This window comes from Diplotaxodon limnothrissa, linkage group LG7 (genome assembly GCF_057381915.1).
Source record: "Diplotaxodon limnothrissa isolate DT_005_m linkage group LG7, D_limnothrissa_male_GT1.1, whole genome shotgun sequence".
NCBI lineage: Eukaryota > Metazoa > Chordata > Actinopteri > Cichliformes > Cichlidae > Diplotaxodon > Diplotaxodon limnothrissa.
The window spans coordinates 63,435,978-63,456,197 of NC_140602.1; the positions used below are offsets into that span (position 1 = coordinate 63,435,978).

At 42.3% G+C, this 20,220-nt stretch overlaps 1 protein-coding gene across 2 annotated transcripts in view; it reads left to right on the forward strand.

Moving 5' to 3' along the window:
* The window catches only part of mef2ca (myocyte enhancer factor 2ca), a 38,064-nt gene that overhangs the window by 11,364 nt on the left and 6,480 nt on the right, over positions 1-20,220 (forward strand). For both annotated transcript variants that reach the window (XM_085360119.1, XM_085360120.1), the window contains exons 3-6: positions 8,336-8,504; positions 10,574-10,777; positions 19,750-19,893; positions 19,991-20,171. In XM_085360119.1, coding sequence (XP_085216245.1) covers positions 8,451-8,504; positions 10,574-10,777; positions 19,750-19,893; positions 19,991-20,171 — 583 coding nt within the window. In that variant the 5' untranslated portion in view covers positions 8,336-8,450. The remainder of the gene's footprint in view (positions 1-8,335; positions 8,505-10,573; positions 10,778-19,749; positions 19,894-19,990; positions 20,172-20,220) is intronic.

Here is a 20,220-nt window from a genome sequence, read left to right on the forward strand (position 1 = left end):
CTGTGCTCGCCTGTGAGGCCCTAAATTTAAACCATGTTGTTCCTTGTAATGTCCTAAAATGAGGAAGGCTCACAGGCAGGATGACTCACACACGAGATATTCATGTAATGCTCTTTAGTCGGCATGCTGCTACTTGCTGCAGACGATTTTGATACTGTAAAATAACTGCTTAATTTTGGTCATTTGTTGTGGCAATACCAACAACAACTATGGGGCTTCATGTCATGAACAATCATTCTGTACAATACGATAATTATAATTCTACAACTGTTTACAACTGTTTATAACTTGCATATTTCTGTATAGTTTCATATTTATATCCTGTTTATAGCCTGTACATAGCTTGTATACCCACTACAGCCTGTACATACTTTTAGTTATAGCATATTCATAACATATCTTCTTACCTTGTACATTGTAACATACCCATAATAGACCCATTTCTGTAATATAGCTATATACCTATATTATTGCTAATATATATTTTGTAATATATCTATATCATGGCTAAAGCACTTCTGGATGGATGCAAACTGCATTTCGTTGCCTTCTACTTGTGACATGTGCAATGACAATAAAGTTGAATTCTATTCTATTATATTCTATGAGCTGTCTCTGTTTGTTTTTGACACAACAACAAAAAAGTAGACAGTAATGGGGACGAGGTAAAGAAAATTACACAGTGTAAGTTTTTTCTCCATTGTATAAGTGAGAACTGAGGCGGAGAAGTTTGTTTCTCTGTCTACAAAGGAAGAAGCCTTTTCTGTGTGGCTGTAGCTCATGAGGTAGAACTTGTCATCTACTAATTGGAAAATTGGTGGCTTGATCCCTGGCTGCTTCAGTCTGCATGCCAGACTTGGGCAAGATACTAACCCCAAGTTGCTCTTAGATGCATGCATTGGAGTGTGAATGTGTGTGAAAGTTAGATAGAAAAAAGTGCTTGTATGAGTGGGTGAATGAGGTATGCTTTGAGTGCTTCTTGAGAGCAGAAAATGTGTACAGTATATAAGAATCAGTCAATTCACCATGAAAAAAGTTACACTTTGGCATCTATTTAAGAGTGAACCCCATGAGATCAGGTGATACCTTATGATCAAACACTGGGTGAGGGCAAAGTCCCTTTTAACAGGAAGACCTCTGGCAGAGTATGGCTGAGGCAGTGGCGGCCATCTGCTGCAAACACAAAACATTGAAAAATGTCTTCTTACTCGTTGTTCTTGCTTTTATAACTCGGGCACACAGTATGAACCACTGAGGGGTTTTGAAGCACATGACGAGTGCAGAAGGGTCGTGATCAACATGAACAAACCACTAAAGCCAGCACTGCAGTTTCAGCTTTAATCATTTAAAGTGATGCTGCCTTTCTCTCCTGTTGCCAACAGCCTTATTTTATACAAAATCTTTTACTGAATTCTCAGTGGTCACATTGAGCGTTTGGTTGTTGTTTTATGGATTATTTATGTGTTATTTGTGACATGGCAGACTGATTCAGCTCACACATTTAGTGTGAACTAACACACTATACAAGAGTGTTTTGGTAGTAATTATTATTTGGATGGATCTTCTCAGAGTGCAGTCAATCTTTGTTCTTTAGATTGTGTAACATGAAAACAAGTAGAGATGTGAACACCAGGGCTGAAATAAGAAGTAGTTTTCATAGGTAATTAAGGTTCAGAACCTTCTGTTTTTATTTTTAGATTGGTTAAGCTGAAAAATAGTCACCAGTACAGTGTCCATTGACGTATACTCAGCTCTTGCCCCTGCAGGCGGTCTATCTCTCAAGCTCAGATCCTCTACCAGATACATGGGAGGATCCTGCCCAGCATTTTAGCTGTTCCTAGGACTGTGCTCTTCTGGACAGAGCTCTTGGATGTTGTTCCTAGGATCTGCTGGAGCCACTCACCTAGCTTGGGAGTCACTGCACCTAGTGCTCCGATGACCACTGGGACCACTGTTACCTTCTCCCTCCACATCTTCTTGAGCTCTTCTCTGAGCCCTTGGTACTTCTTCAGCTTCAACTGTTCCTTGTTCAGAAGATGCCATCATTCGGTATCGCTACGTCTATCACTACGGCCATCTTCCTCTGCTTGTCTACCACTACTATATTCAGTTGGTTAGCCACCACCATTTTGTTGGTCTGTTTGTATCTGGAAGTCCCACAGTATCTTAGCTCAGTAATTTTCAACCACCCTAGGCGGGGTGTTCCATTTTGACCTCGTAACTTCCAGATGTTTTTGTATACAATGCTGACGACTTGGTTATGGCGTTTCATGTATGTCCTGCGTGCTAGCATCTTGCACCTTGCTGTTATGTGCTGGATTGTCTCCAGCCTGCACCTGGGGTCTTGCCTGGTGTGATAGACCCCAGCCTCTATGGATCTTGCACTCAGAGCTTGTTCCTGTGCTGCCATGATTTATGTCTGTGTGCTGTCTTTCAGTCCAGTCACTGGTAGGACTTTGGCATGTCACCAACTTTCTCTATCTGCAAGTGGTATGTACTGTGCAGGGGCCTGACCTTCCATGATGGTTCCTCCTCTTTCTTGGGTTTCTGCTGCCTGAGGTATTTACTAAAAATGCACAGTCTCATCCTGGACTGTGGTGCTGACACTCACTAGTCCCTGGCCACCTTCCCTCCACTTAGCATACAGCCTCAGGGTGCTGGACTTAGGGTGAAACCCTCGATGCATGGTTAGGAGCTTCCTTGTCTTGATGTCAGTAGCTTCTATCTCCTACTTTGACCAGTTTATTATTCCACCAGGGTACCTGATCACGGGCAGGTCGTAGGTGTTGATAACCCGGATCTTGTTCTTACCGTTCAACTGTCTTCTCAGTACTTGCCTGACCCTCTGCAGGTACTTGGTGGTTGCAGCTTTCCTATGTAGTAGTATTTATTTATTGTCATTGTCAAGAACAATGAAATTGCGTTTGGGGCTTCCATACAACCCAAAAAAAGAAGAAAATAATAAATACCCCTTAAAACCCAAGTGTACATATTTAACCCAGTGTGACTCCAATGCAATAAGACAATCCTTAGCAATAATGTTCGTAGAAATTCAGACAAAGACCTGAGAAACATGACAAAATACAACAATGCAACCCATTCAATATTATTGTACTGTGAGATATGATATCAGATATGATAGTTATCTATTTAAGAAAGAGGGGGGGGGGGGGGGGCAGGAGGGGGAAGAGAATAAAGATATGATGCACCAATGCAGACCAGTTCATTGCTATTAAGAAGTTGGATATGGTTATTGTCCGTGAGAGGGGGGCAGAGAGTTCAGGAGCCTCACAGCCTGTGGATACAGGCTGTTGGCCAGTCTGGATGTTCTGGCCTGTATAGACCTGTACCTTCTCCCTGAGGGCAGCAGATGGAAAAGGTGGCGCGCAGGGTGATGTTGGTCCCGCAGGATACTGTGCACCCTCCTCAGACAGCGAGTGGGGAAGATATTACTGATCTCTGGCAGACTTGTTCCAATAATTCTGCCAGCTTCTTTCACCACCCGCTGGAGTGCTTGCTGATCGGCCTTGGTGCAGCTGGGGAACCACACTAGAAATCCATACGTCAGAACGCTGCTGATGGCACAGTTGTAGAAGTTCAACATCAGAGATCTGGGAATGTGTGCGCTCCGCAGTCTCCTCAGGTAGTAGAGGCGCTGTTGGGCCTTCCGTGCAACTGAGGTGATATGGTTGCCCCAGGACAGGTCCTCGGTCACAGTTACCCCCAAGAATTTAAAACTGCTCACCCTCTCCACCGCCTCACTGCCAATGAAGAGAGGCAGATGGTTGTTATGACCCCTCTTCCGGAAATCTACAATGATCTCCTTGGTCTTTTTGGTGTTTAAGACCAAGTTATTGTCGTGGCACCATGACTCTAGTTGTTGCACCTCTGTCCTATAGTTTGTCTCATCATTGTTGGATATAAGTCCGAGCACTGTAGTGTCATCTGCAAACTTAACAATGAGATTGGACGCGCAGGAGGAAATACAGTCATGGGTGAAGAGAGTGTATAGCAGAGGGCTCAGAACACACCCCTGAGGGGCACCGGTGTTGACCACAAGGGTGGAAGAGGTGTTCTTACCCACTCTGACACTCTGTCTACGGTTAGTGAGGAAGTCCACAATCCAGTTGCACAGAGAGGAGTTAAGTCCCAGTTGGTGGAGTTTGGGACGGAGTTTGTATGGCCGGATGGTATTAAAAGCCGAGCTGTAGTCTACAAAGAGGAGCCGTGCATAGGTGTTCCTGTGTTCCAAGTGCTTCAGTAATGTGTGCAGCACTGTGGCGATCGCATCCTCGGTTGACCGGTTCTCCCTGTATGCAAACTGGTGCGAGTCCAGGGATGGTGGAAAAGCAGCTCTGATGTGTTTAATGACCAGTCTCTCCAGGCATTTGGCAGGAATGGGGGTGAGTGCCACAGGTCTGAAATTGTTCAGACATGTGACATTTGACTGTTTTGGGATGGGAACGATGGTTGCTGCTTTGAAACAGGATGGTACCAGTGAACAGGACAACGAGGTGTTATATATAGAGGTGAAGACGTCCGCCAGGTCCGCAGCACAGTCTTTTAGCACCCGGCCCAGCACTCCATCTGGCCCGGCCGCCTTCCTGGTGTTAATGCTCCGGAACACACGCCTCAGCTCATGAGTGCTCAGGACTGGAGCAGGATCGGTTGAGGGGAGAGGGGACAGGACAGGGTCGGTGTTCTCCCTATCAAAACGGGCATAAAAGAGATTTAGATCCTCAGCCAGAGTAGAACTGTCGGCTGAGGGTGATGGTGTTCTTCTTTTGTAGTCCGTGATAGCCCTGATGCCCTCCCAGACCTGCCTTGGGTTTGTGTTGTTCTCAAACCTGGCCTCTATACGCCTCCTGTGCTGCTGCTTGGCAGTCTTGATGCCTCTTCTCAGGTTGGCCCTGGCAGCACTGTATGCCTCCTGGTCCCCGGATTTGAAAGCGTTGTTCCTTGTTCGAATAAGTTGTTGAACTCCGTGTGTCATCCAGGGTGGATTATTAGGGAACACACGGAATCGTTTCCAAGTTGTTACATTGTCCACACAGAAACAGATGTAGTCCAAGACAGTGGAGGTGTAACTGTCCAATGCGACACGATTGTCAGTGTCCTGCACCTTGAATACATCCCAGTCTGTGCAGTGGAAACAGTCCTGAAGCATCGGAATAGCATCCTGCGGCCATGTTCTCACGGTTTTGGTTGTAATCCCAGTGCTCTTGATCTTTTGTGTGTATATTGGGTGTAGCAGAAGGGAGAGATGGTCTGACAGACCCAGGTGGGGATAAGCCTGGGCTCTGTACGCATTCGCCATGTTGGTGTACACCTGGTCCAACGTTCTATCTCCTCTGGTAGCACACTTCACATTACGGTGGAAATTGTGAAGTACAGATTTCAGGTCCGCGTGGTTAAAATCCCCAGCCGCAATAAAATCCCCAGCCGCAATGAGAACCATGAAGAGGCCTAGAGGCCTCTTCATGGTTCTCATTTGCCTGTGGGATCCCCAGGTATTTGTAGCTGTCTTCTATGTCTGCAATGTTGCCTTCTGGTAGTGCAATTCCGATGTCATTGCTGTATATCCTGGTGGTGGGTGTAGCAGTGAATCGATTGCTACAAAAGTTTGCCAAGCTTGGCAATAGGCCTTCTTGTAATCAATCCAGGCGGTGCACAGGTTGGTCAGCCTAGTCTTTCAGTCTCGGCTGACTGCTCGGTCTACCAGTAGCTGGTGTTTTGCTCCTGTGGTATTCTTGCCAATTCCTTTCTGTGCCCCACCATGAGCCTTTTCATCTTAGCTGCTATAATGCCTAAAAGGAGTTTCCACGTGGTACTGAGGCAGGTTATTGGCCAGTAGTTGGATGGGATATTTATATATGTACGTATGTATATGTATATTTGGGCCACTTTAGTTCCATGGTAGCCTTCATACCTTTTAAATAGTGATGATGATGGTTATAAAGAGATGAGGCAAAAAAAGAAGTACACTCTGCAGCAAAGTCATTCTAGCTTTTGTTCAGAGAGCACACACCTTCGTCATCGCTTACATCGGCATAAATCCTTATTTTATTGTTCGTTTCATCCTGTGTGCCCAAAGGCTGACACCACCTTAACAGTCACACCTCTTCTGTCCTTGCAGTGCGGCGATGATGATGACGGCAGAGAAGCTGCCAAGAAAACCTGCCATGTGTGTTTGTTTGTGGGTGTCTGTTCCTGCATGTGTGAACATCCAGTTAATTCAGCGTGCTCTTAAGCGCCACTTCAGGAGTGTGACACAGGTCACATGGCATACGCAGTCTCTCTTACTCACACGCACACACACACACACACACACACACACACACACACACACACACACACACTGCATTAACTGGTACTCTTGCTTTTATATTAAGCATAAATTTTCTATGTCCCCTGTTTAGCTCACATCCTGCTTCATGCTCTGTGCAACACAAGTTATTAACAAACCCTTTGCTTAGATTCATGCTGCTACTAAGAATTGTCACATTCTGCACCAAGAGGACAGGAGTCTCTTTTCTCTTAAATGTGAGATTTAGTAACACAACGCCACATACTGCTCACTGTGATTCTTCTCACACACTCACTGCATAGTCAAAAGTATTGGATCCCTCTTTGAGTTCATGTGTTTTCAGTCGATTTGCGACAGGTGTCTAAAATCAAGCACCTATCCATGCAGCCTGTCTTTACACATAGTTGTGAAAGAACAGATCATTTTAAAGTCTGTGCCTTTTTCCAGAGAATTAAATCTTTGCATGGGTCATTTAAAACAAAAAATTAGCCCCCTTTCAGCTGCATTAGAGGCACTGGTATGTAACTTGCATTACATTTTGTGAAATTACAGAAATAATCACAAAAAGTCGGAAGATGCTTTTGGAAGAAATGGAAGAAATGACAAATGATGATGTCCTGTACCTGATTTTTGTGTTAACTGTTAGTCACAAGATAAACCAGTAAAAATGCATGTGCAGGGAAATGAAAACTGCCTTAGATATTATACCGTTGAGCTTAGAATAAGCAGGAGAGTATGGTTTTGTGTGTGTAGAGTTTGCAATGTCCGCTGTGTGGGTTTTCTCTGATGTCCCACCACTGAAAACCTGCTACATTAATGTTTTATATATCGACGCTGCACACTCTTAACATCACTAGTTTCACTTCCTTATTTCCTTTGTTTTTTCTTACCGGAATAATGGCTAGATTTCTTCTTGCAACTAACTCCTTGTGGTAACAGTGGGTACCCTGAGAGGTTAGCTCCTCATGTTGCCAAAGCAAGTGAAATTCAGTTGTACTGAAATCACTTACCGGATCTGTGACCGCAGTCAGCCTTTGCCTGATCAGTTTATGGTCTTGTTGATAGTTTCAAGTCTTACCAAATACAACATGGTGTTGGTTTTATAAATCATGGTCCTACTTGAAGTTCTTTTTAACTAGTTGCTGCTATTTGAGTGTGGGTTGTTTGTCATTCAGTTCTGTCCTTTGCTCATCAAGATTTTGAAGGCTAGATTAAAGACGGTACAAAAAAACACAATTTACTGAATAACTGTTAGTTATGTAAGTTCTACTTGTGTTATCAAATTGTAATTTTCATCAGTGAATTGTCCTTTTTTAAGCTCTGCTTAGGACTGATTTTCAAAGACACCAGTTTGAGGGTAAAGACTGTAGTTGGAGTTGGGTCGTGGTGTTTCCCGCTCTCTTGTCCGATTCAGCTCCGCCCAAAGAGGAAGTTTTCTGGTGAGCGGTTGAGATGTACCTAATTCCAGTCTGCGACTTTGGTTTTTCAAACGTAGATGTTTTTTTATATACCGTATGACATTGCCAGACTCCTCCGTCTTTATCATTTGCATTTTGACATGCCCAGTTGTTTCACTTCCTCCTGAGTGTACAGTAAACCCCTTGAGGAAGCTGGGTTTATGGGTGTGTCTGGGGGGATACAACAGCGGTGACATGCAAACAGACAATGTGCTGCCTGACCACGCATGCATGTCAGTTAAACTGTGCATTGTAGCATGAGAAGATACCCACTCACAATTAATTTTTTGGTAATTATTTCAATTATGCATGTATGTGTTCATACATGTTGCTGTTGGAGTCTGTTTTGGTTAATTGGGAGTGGGTTGAAATGTAGAAAACCACACAGACACACACATTTCTTTGTGCGTGTGTGTGTGTGTGTGTGTGTGTGTGTGTGTGTGTGTAAAATCCCATTTGTAAAACAAAAAACGTTCTGAGTTTTGATCATCAACACGACTTACAGACAGTGAATTTTGTAGTATACATAAGTTTTGTTAATCTCGATTTGTTTATTGCTGTTTTTCTGCAGGAACCACACAACAGTTCGAAAGTGAGAAGTGAAAAAGCGTGAGGACTTGGAAGTAAATCGAAGGAACCTGAAAATACGACAGTTCTGAAAAAGAAAAACAGTCAACGATAAAAAGATGGGGCGAAAGAAGATCCAGATAGCACGGATTATGGATGAACGGAACAGACATGTAAGTGATGTAAGACTCTGACTAGCACTTATTTCACAGTGTGCTTCCAGTTTATTATTTTAATCACTGAGATATGAAAGAACAGAATCTTATGAGGTACACTTTCGCAAGTTTAAATTCAATTCAATTAACCACTCAGCCTCCATGCTGCCTTGTTGCAGGCAAAGGATAAAGTAAAGAGCTGCACTGGGCCAAGTATAAGCTGAAGAAGGATTATTTGAATTGAATTGAGCTGAAAATGAGTATAAAACATCTCCTTTAAAGTACTTAAAGAGTTTTTTTTATATTTACCAAACAGTTTTTCTGGCTCAGCCTCTGAACTTAGGACTCATCTTCTTCCTGTGGTTCCCCCTCAGTCTTTCCCCTGTTTATTCTCACCACAGTGTATTTATAGAACAAGTTCATTAAGGGTACATTTTTAGCTCCACTTGAAAACTTCACAACTCGAACTGAAGTGTTTTCATGTCAGTTTCCAAAGTGCGCATTGTTTAAAATAAAAAATAACCTTAATAATTCACGAAGGAAAAGCTGCTGCATTTAAGTAAAAATAAAAAATTAAAGGATAGGATCAAATCAAACAAAAAGATCATACAGCAGAAAGAGGAATTATACAAATTGATGAGCTCATTAAGAAAGGAGCTTCTGTGACATGCAATGAAACATTTATTCATGATTACTCTGAGCAAGAACCCTGTGCAGAGGGATGTCTGTGTTTAGGTGAACACATGAAACGCTGCTGTATATACATGTTCACGCTCTTTCTTTCGCTTGCTTTCACTCAAGTACAACACAAACCAAGAACACTTAAAACAGACAAGCTAGCAAAACCATGTCATGTGACGCCCACAAACACGACTGTGTGATTGTGTGTGAGAATCATTTCAAAATGTGCCAGCACCATCTAGCTCATGGCAAAATAACAACTGTGTTATAACTACTGATTGTAAATAGGTGCACTGACACACACGGGCGCAAACACACACACATATCTTTTCTGGGGGAGTGGTTCCTTTCTTCCTGTTATGACAGGAAATGCAGGCACATGTGCTTCCTGACCCCCCTGACAGGGCAGAACTGACCTCCCAGTCCTTCCCTGGTCTGTACCAAGGTATACCAGTGCCTCTTTGTGTGCAGGCTTGTGGTGTGAACACAGTAAAAGTATGTGTACTTGGTCATATTGATGACAATTATTCATACTGAAAAAAAATAACATTTCCTTTTTTATGTCAGTGGCTCAGTTTATGATGGCTAACATGTGTGGAAAATAGCAGCAAGCACCAGCGATTGCTGACCTGACACACTTGTACTCTTTGTAGTGCAAATGCAAGCTGATTTGCAACCCACCTCCACCCAAGCTACCAAGTTGTTGAGATAATCTTGTTATCCTGATATTTATTTATTTATTTTTTACTTTTCTATGCTTTATTCCTGTCTTCTCTGCCCCTCTCTGACTCTGATTTTAACCATATTTTCAGCATCAAATCATTGGAACATACATTTATCAGCACAGTGTGAAAGGCAATAATGTTACTTATTATAAACATTTGGCCTTCACTTGCCTATCCCGTTGACCGAGCAAGATTCTTGGTAGTTGTTATGTGTTTTTGAAGACAATATAAAATAATTTGTTGTAATACCTTTGACAGTAACCTAGCCACAGAAACCTGTAATTGTTTAAGCTGGACATTTTATCAGTTTCGTCTTTGACTGCTGACACCAATAGTTAGCATGGAGTTAGGAAGGATAAAAACATTATGCCTTTATCTTATATGCTTTTATTCTATAGCCTATGCTTTCATACTGAGATTCTTCTGGTGGCACACTGTACTTCAGATGTTCTGTTATTTTGTCAGGGCCACATGCAATATCTCAGCAGCAGTTTACACCTGTTCACAACCTTTATGGCTTTCCATAATTGATGAAGATGATTCTGTTGCATACCTAAATCCATATATATGACCATGTAAGTTATATATAATATGTCATAGGGTGACGATTTGCAAAATGGTAGATGGACTCATTAATAACTAGACATTTCACGGTTCTCCTTTTACCTTCCTTTCTTCCAGGTGACTTTCACTAAGCGTAAATTTGGCCTAATGAAGAAAGCTTATGAGCTCAGTGTGTTGTGCGACTGTGAGATTGCACTGATCATCTTCAACAGCACCAACAAGCTGTTTCAGTATGCCAGCACAGACATGGACAAAGTTCTGCTGAAATACACCGAATACAATGAACCACACGAGAGCAGGACCAACTCCGACATTGTGGATGTAAGTAAAACACACACACGTTCAACATGTATAAGCTGTTGACTTTGGTCTTTTCAGTTTCCTGATTGAGCAAAAAGAATTCTGAGAAACCATCCATTAATCTTTTTTATACTATTCTTACTTATTCTATTTGATGTGGACACCCTGTCACATCAAGACTACTTTCTCCCAACTAGCTGCCCCTCATATCAGAATTTCAGGAGCGGGACCACGCCTCCAAACATGCTCCCTCTGGCTCTCATCTATTTATGTTCCCCCAGTTCTACAAGCTGTTCATTCTCGTTTACGTCCCTCCCCTTTTCAGTTCTTTAACTTCTTTACTTTTATTTAGTACGTGGGGATCTTCCAGGCCCAGGAGCCACCGCCAGTCCCCTTCGAGGCCTTCCCCAAACCGCAGCTCAATTCATGTTTAAGCCATTCGCCTTTATCTACTAAAACACTGTCAAACCTAAAATGAGGACGTGGGCCCAGCAAGTTAAAGAGCAGTTTTGAACAACTGGTGGGTGGAGCTTATGTCCTCACAGTCAGTGTTGTGTAGCTAAAACTCTTTCTGTATAGTTTATTAATCGGAACTATGATGCTTTGAGGATCTGACCTCACTGTGCAAATGTGTGTGTGACCTACTGTATAACATTTCAGCAACACACAGTACTAAAGTTTGTGCTGGACTGAACCTTGTTCTGCCTAATCTTAATAGTCACAGTATTAGGAAAAGAGCACAATAGCAACTGCCTCTGCAGACACATGCAAACACACACTCTGTGGAAACACTGGACACTTGCTAAGAACACCATGACACCAAGGTCAAATCTAAGCTGTAAGATGTCAGAATCCAGGCAGTTCTGAATGAAACATGTGACATATTGCTAAACAACAGATTATGTTTAGGAAATGATGAGGAAGATGACTCAGACAATTAAATGTAAACAGCCAAGGTTTGTTCTCATAAGCAGGACTATCCTGTTGAGACGAGAAGGCAGAGGACTGTGTTGATGCCGTTCTCTGCTCTCTGCCTGCACGTGGACACACCATATGCGTGCATCACCTGAGCTTTTCCCCCACATTGCCGACCACATGACCTTTCGGGCAACCCCATCAGAGCCAGCTTTACGCACTATGTAATCCTCTGTAATCTACTACAATCCTGTTTAGCTCATTACTATAATCTATACCTGCAGTCCCTTCATCTCTGTGCTGTAAAGACACAGTTTGAACAGCAGCGTTATTTACTGCTCACTGCTGTCGCTGCCACTGTAACCTCTGTACAACTTATCCTCCCTCGCTACTGTCCAGCTTTCTTTTCCTGTGTGTGTGCACACTTTTTCTTTTGCCTAGCCATGGCGTTTTTGTTAGTTTCCTAACCTTCGTAAAATTGTAGTGGAAAGGAGTGATGAATGAGTGGATCATTTTGATAAAGCCAGTGGAGTTTTTCTTCTCTGGACTCATTTTAATTCCAGCTCTGTATGTAAGGGTGCCATTGTTAATTTGTTTTGCCAAATGAAATGGACTGAGACTCTAACTTAGCACTCAAGCACTTTTTACTTGAAGCCTCGCCCAGTGACACAAGTGCTTTTCTCAATACCTAAGCATCTTATCTGCACACACACTTCGATGGATGCTGCAAATTCATTCTAGTCTTGAAAAAGCCCATGATGAGTGGATGGAAACCTTTGAGCACAACTGTAAATTTGTGCCCCATAATCTATGAAAGACGGACCTTTTTTTTTTTTTTTTTTTTTTTACTTTTTTAAATGTATTATGATACAGTGCTATAGTGAATTGCCATACACCCTGAGCTGTGGCTGCATGCTCAGGCATGCAGTCTGAGAAGAAAGCTCTCACTTTAGCTGTCATACAAATAGCCTCACATTTGATTATTTGGTTTATCGAAGAGTTCATGCTCCACTCACTGACTGCAAGCTTTCTCTGATCATTGTATTGTGTGAGCCTGGGGTGAATGTCCTTCACTTCTGTGAAGATCGTGATATTGTGTTAGCACACATCTGAATGCTTCAGTGCAGCAAACTGGCAAAAGTTCAGCTTTTCTGGAGGTGCACACATTCACTGATGATCAGTTAATCAAGTGAATTTGATTAGCAGCACCTGGCTGCTAGCTTCTCTCTTAATTCCTGTGGAAGCAGTAAGATTGAGTAAGGAAGCAGTTGAATGTCCTGTGGAGACTATTTTTCATGTAACTCCATGTCATGCTATAAATTATAGATATTAAAGACTAGACTTGACCACCATAACATCATCTATTGCATTTTTGACTGTTCAATATGAAGGCTTGGTATGTTTAGGTCTGTCTCAGGGTTGATTTTTATTATTTATTTACCTTTTTAGCATAGGACTGATTATTTTTGCCAGGTTCATAAGCTAACATGCCAGGAAGTGTAGAAATGAACTTAACCCAGACTTCTTGGTCAGTCTATACCACACAGTAACCATATCTTTTGTGTCCTAATCCCTTTACAAATGCCCAAAAAGGGACCAACAGCACAAACAAAGGACTAGTATTCAAATGTGTCAGTTATGTAAAAAACATTCACCCACAGCTGTTATTAAGTGCAGAGTATCTTTAAAGACCAAGAGGATTTTTTTAGTTCAATTTTATTTATATAGCACCAAATGACAACAACAGTTACCTCAAGGCTCTTTATATTGTAAGGTCAAGACCCTACAACGATACGAAGAAAACAGAGAAAAACCCAACAATCACATCACTCCCTATGAGCGAAACGCTTATTTATGTACTGGAAAAACTGAGTTGGATGGGGAATGAAGTGTGAGTTCTAGATGATAGTATGTCCACAGAGATGTGAAAAGACTCCGCCAATGAAATATCTGGCAGGCAGGAATTTAGTAGAAGAGAGGCTCCTTTGTTTTGGTTATCTTTTTTTGTTCTCATGTGCTTGTTTGTGTGTGTACAGGCTACTGGCCAGATAACTATCAGCTTATTGTTTTGTGTTCATTTAGACTGGGAACATTGCTGCTATTTATAAGTCTGCATTCCTCACTTTTACTCTGTTAACCTTCTTTTGCTTTAGCCCGCTGTGTGTGTTTGTGCGTGCGTGTGTGTGTTAAACTGTGGATCCGTGCCGTGTTCTGATTAGAAACAGATGAAACCTACACTCACATATGCTTGCGGAGTGAGTCCAGTTCCTTTGTGTTGGCTGAGATCCCTCCCTGCTAAATGGCTGGAAACCGGTAGTGGTCTAAAAATAGCCCAGAACACAGCTAAGAATAGCCATGACGGGCAGTGAGTGTGTGATTGTGGTTTGCTGTGTGTGTGTGTGTGTGTGTGTGTGTGTGTGTGTGTGTGTGTGTGTGTGTGTGTGTGTGTGTGTGTGTGAACCACAGGAGGAAAATAAAGAATAGGAAAAGAAGCAACTTCAGACTGAGTAACCACATTGAAGTTCCCCACAACCTCCTTCTCTTCCCTCCTTCCTTTTCCCCTCTCTGTCCAGTCCAGCACATAAGTCAAGGACTTCATGTAAAAGTGTGTCCGATATTTATATATACACAATGAGATGTCCTTTTTTATTTCTCATTTAGCAGTGGAGGAAAAGATTAGATCCATAACTAAATATAACAGCAGCATTGCAGAAGCACTCTTGTGAGTTAAAACTAATACAGAAATACTGAAAATACCACATTAACAGTAGAGCGAAACTAATGTTACACTACTGTCTCACTTCTTTAGTGTTGTGGATGGAAATCTGTGTGCTGTTAATGTAGTTAAAAAATAATCACACATATAAACATTTAGATGTGTGATTACGGTTTCATGGACAGGTGTGGACTGTTTTTAGTATTTCGTGGCAAATTAAGGGTCAGAAATTTTTTCCAGGTCCTTAGTTATGTTACATCCTTTAGGAAATGATCCCCTGGGCAGCATTGGGGTGTGGTCTGTAGCAAGATGGTTCTGGGTTCGAGTCCACCAGCTGGCTTGGGGCCTTTTTGTGTGGATTTCATGTTCTCCCTGTGCCTGCATGGGTTCTCTCCAGGTATTCTGGCTTCCTCCCCAGTAACGTGGTCAATTAACATGGTCAGTGAATGCTTATATGTCCCTCTTTGTTAAACAAAGTGGGTTGGAGACCTGTTAAGGGTGTTCTCTGCATAGGTGGCAGTAGGATGGACCTCTCAGTGTGTGGTCTAAAAAGGTATTGCTGCATCACTGAGCTGAAAAAAAAGCAGACCTATCAGACAGAGCAGAAACTTTGGAGGTGATGAAAGGGACATTCTTCAAAAGAAAGGTAGTCAGACATACCTTTCATGAGCAACATTACACAACATCTGATTCTACAATTAATATAGAAACCGTCATAAAGGGGACAAAACTGCTTAATGATATATGAACTTTTCCAGTACTACAGAATCATGTTGGAGTTTTTCCCATCCTCTACAAACTGTCATTCACCAACCTCAGTCAGAAGTAATAGGTTTACAGCTGATAGCTACATAGAAGCTATTTCTTAAGGAAATCATGAGGAAATTTTCAGAGAAATGCGTAGAAAGTTTGGGATCCATAACTTGAATGTTTACAGTTGTTTCTTGTGTCTTTGTAAATAATGTTGGTCTAATTTTGGACAAAACTGCAATCTGCTGCCTGCGATGGTGTAAATGTTGCATGTCATGTTCCTTGGCACATGCTCACTTTCAGAGCAACTGCGCACACACACTGACGCTCACATAGATTTAAAGTATCGTCTGATGTTAAAGAGAAGGAGACCGCTCACGAAAAGAGATGCCAATGGAGCAAGTGAAGCCAAAAAGAGAAAACAAAATGGATGGAAAAGCAATGAATGGTGGAGTTGGGTGGGAGACGGGCAGCTGATTTGATATTATGGGATCTCCCTTTCCCTCTTTCCTCGTCAGCTGTCTCCCCCTAAGTTGCAAATGCCAAAGCAGGAATCTGTTCCAGCCACCTGCCGTTACACATATTCAGCCCTGACAAACACACACTCCTCATCAGTGGTTGGAAATAACTAAGACCTCAGAACATGTACTTATGTATTTGCATTATTATGTGAAGACTGTGATATCGCTTACTGTCCAAATATCTGGTTACTTTGGAGCAGTCAGGGATCAAACCACCAACCTTCTGCTCTACCTCGTGAGCTACAGCCACCCCCAAATAATGCTTTTGAATTTCATTAAAACACAACAAGACTAAAGATGTAATTTAATGCTCTTTGTATTCAGACATATTTTGTACAAAGAACCTAAGAACCTTGCACCTGATTTAACAGCACTGTCTGACAACACCAGCTCACACAACTTAATGAATGTGCTGTGATCTTGGCTATATTTACAAATGATCACTGAGCGACAAAGTTAGACACAACAGAGTGACTCTCAAACAGGGCCTAGCTTTGGTGTGGGCACAGCTGCTGCCCAGAGAGAGAGCTGGAGGTCAATGAGGGCAAGAGTTCTGCTATAGAGCAGTACTCTCCATAGATATTTCACTAGGTGCCTTAAAAGAAAGGCACCTAATGCTGTATAAATGAAATAGAATTGAACTCTAATGAATGTTAGCTGAATATTTGCGTGCGATTCTATCAGTCTCACCACTGGCAGCTAAATTTCCCCACTACCTTTTACAAGTAATTGACTGATTGAAAACCACCAGTTAAGTTTCCTCCATTCAGTTTATACAGTAAGAAGCAATGATGTGTATTGCAGTACCTAGAAGTATATGAATCTGTAACACATTAGCTTCGTCTCGGCAAACTACAACACTAGTCCCTTGGAAGAATTTAGTGTATACTGTGTACTTGTATGTTACAACTTGAATTGCTTTTTCTTAAGTATCTTATTAGATGGATGCAGTAGAGATGGACAGGATATATGGGAAACAAATAGGATTCAGTCAGATACGCTATGGAAAGATGAGTTGGATGGAATTTTGTAAGGTAGATCTTACAATAATACAACAGAGAAAACCCCAACAATCATAAGACCCCCTCTATGAGTTAGCGCGTTGGCAACAGCGGGAAGGAAAAACTCTCTTTTAACAGGAAGAAACCTCCAGCAGAACCAGGGTCAGGGAGTGGCGGCCATCTGCCGTGACAGGGGTGGGTGAGGGGAGGAAGACGGGACAAAAGACATGCTGTGGATTGGAGGTGGGTTTCAAAGCAGCTGTTATGTGCAGCAACTGTAGGCAAACCAAAGCAGCTTAAATGATGTGCATAGATTTGTCTGCCGGATGGGTGAAAGTGAGCAGGTGAAGTTGCCTGGCTGCAGTTAAAGCTTGACTGCATGGCTGCTGATGTAGCTGACAAACAGCTACAGATAGGTTTCTGTTAAAGAAAAGAAGCTGCAGACTGAACTACTTGTGAGGCTTGTTAGCAGATTTGGCTGCTTGGTTGTGGAACCTTTTAAAATCCTGGAAAAGTTTTTTGTTTTCTTGTCAGTGATTGTCTCTTAACAACAATCGCCTCATCTTGCACACTCTCCCCATGATCACTTATTCTAATTTTCCGAGAGAGAGAGAGAGAGCGAAAGAAACTGTGTGTGTTGTCTTTTTCTTGATCTTTGTGAACATTTTATCCACATAACCCTGATGCTGTAACCTCAGAGGCTAATTGTACAGATGATTGTGCAGACTGCCAATTACTCATCAGGTTATCGTCATTATTATAGAGGTAATTTTTCCTGTGATAATTACTGAGATTAATTTATCTCTCAGCCCTAATTACAATTTTGTTTTTCTTCTATCCTCTCAAATGAATCATTTCACAATCGCTTTGGAGTTGGGTCAAACCTAAATTTGAAACCAGCAGACTAAGACTAACTTTAATGCTTAAACACTGTTTACAGATGTAATACCAGTCATTAGGAGACCTCTACTTTACCTTAAATTCACATTTTATTGCATAAACACGTGAAGTATTTTTACAGTTTGCTCCTTTAATAAGTTAATAAGTAAAATGTTTCCACCTGACTTCCTTGCATTCAGTCTTTATTTCCACTAAAAAAGCAAAGTGAGGCGTAATGTAGTAGCACTGTGTGCTCTGTGTGTATTTGATGAGGGAAAAGTAGGCTAGTGGAGTCAGTTTTATGTTTTAATAGAGCAGCCAGATTGACAAATTGCAAGGGAGTGACGAGGAACACTGCGGAGCACAGTGGCAAAAAATAACCTTCTACGGCCATCCTTCCAGTAGCCACACTGGTATTGGTGGAAGCTGCCTCACCCCTCCCCTCACTGCAGACCCTAACCCCCCCTCCCTTTTAAAGCACAACAGGTGTACATGACTGGGATGAGTGGGATAGCTGCTCCAACAGTCATATTTGTATGTCTGTGTTTGAAAGAGGCACTGCCATGCTCATACGGTGACAGACTGGACTAACGGGCTGTGAAGCGCTGAAGCAGGCCACCAAGACCCAAACCACACACATGTACAAACAGACGCACACACACTCACATCACCATCATCATTATCATCCAATATCTGTGTAAGAGAAGAGATTTCCCAATATTCACATGAAGCATCTGACCTTTGAGACACACACACACACACACAAATTAAATTCTGTTTATTCTTCACACATAACATGAGTATAAAAATTCAGAGACCTTTTTGTGAATGCTGTCACATGCTGGTGAAACGAGTATGTTGGGTTTGATTGTACCACTTGCATTTTACACTGCTGTCTGGCTTATAGAAGTCAGTTTGGAACCTCACTGGTGGGATAGCTGCTCATTTATCGCCCTCTTGTGGTTGGAAATGTTTGTTCTAAGTTCGACCTCTTCATTAGAAGAAGAGTCCTGGTGAAAGATCAAAACTTTCTCAGAGCAGACTAACTAACCACACAACCAGGGCCTTTAATTCATAAAAATCATATTTAGATTGCATGTTTTATAGTTTTATAGAGCTACTAATTGTAGTAGTCACAAGTAGCAGTGCAGTGCCAGTCCGATGCCTGTATAAACGGAGAGGCTACCATCAGGAATGGTAGTCATTGTTAGTTTGAATATGTGGGTCATCAAGAATGAGATTTCCATTCCAGATTCTTCTGGACCGGATAACAATTACTGCCTCTGATGCTGTTGGCCAACATGGTGCTGGTGGAAACTGTACTACTGCTGGCTGAATACATAGCAACAGAAATAGAGGGAGGTGTGTTAGGAGGCAGCGAGAGGGAAAGAAAGGCAGGGGTGTGGAGTTGAGAGTAGGGACTATGGCTGCTAAAGGGAAAGCTGATATGATGGAGAGAAGGATGGTCGATTTTGACTTTGGACATCAAGACGACTAAGGAAGTGAAGGCAGACGTAAGGATTTAAACGATTTAAGTCAAAAAAGGAAGAATTATGCACTTAGTTCAGGGAGGAATTGAGAAAGGCTCTGGGTGGTAGGGCAGACTTACCAAATGACTGGAAAAGTACAGTTGAGGGAAACTGCCAGAAGGTGTTTGGTGTATCAGGACAGAGCAAAGACAATGAGGAATGTTGTTGGAATGAGGAAGTTTTAGCAAAGGAAAAGTGCGATAGCCATAAAGAGAAATAAAGTAGACAGGAGTGCTGGGAGGCTAGATGTACAGCAGAGAGAAGGGAAGCAACAAAAAGGCTTATAGTGAGTATGGAGGAAAGTTAGCAAATGAAGAAGAGTTGGATGAAGATTTGGTCCAGGTGACATACCTGTGCAGTTATGCAGATGTGTGGGAGAGAGGGTAATGGACTTTTAGACCAGACTGTTTAACACAAGAGGGTGGACAAGCTTAGAAATGAGGACATCAGAGGGACAGCTCAGGTTGAGGGATGTGGAGACAAAGTTAGAGAGGTGAACCTGAGATGAGGTTTAGGCCATGTGCAGAGGAGAGATAGTGGACACACTTTACAAAAAATGTTGAAGATGGAGCTGCCGGGCAGGAGGAAAAGAGAAAGGTCTCAGAGAAGATCCGTGGATGTAGTACATACAGTAAAGTCACCCTGCTGTGTTTGACTCTTTTGTTTGTCTTCTTTTATCCAGACCCTGCGAAAGAAGGGTTTAAACGGCTGTGAAAGCCCTGACATCGAGGCTGATGACTCTGCTGGCCAGAGCCCAGAGTTGGACGATAAATACCGGAAAATCAATGAAGACATTGACCTGATGATCAACCGACAGAGAATCTGTGTATGTTCACACCTGCTCTTTTTGATGCATAGCGTTGTTTTAAGCAGCTTCGTGTTTCCTTACCAGTGACGACTGGCTTTGTTTGTTCTATGTGCAGGGTCTGCCCTCCAACTATGACATGGGTATATCCATCCCAGGCAGTAATCAGGGTGGGCTGCTCTACTCCCATCAGGGCATAGGGGGCAGTCTAGGTAACCATAGCCTGCTGCCCATCTCTCACTCATCTCTGCAAAGAAACAGCATGTCGCCTCAAAGTCCTTCCAGCACAGGAAATGCAGGTATGTTTGTGGTCAGTAGCTTTTTCTTCAGTCCTCATCAAAGACCTTA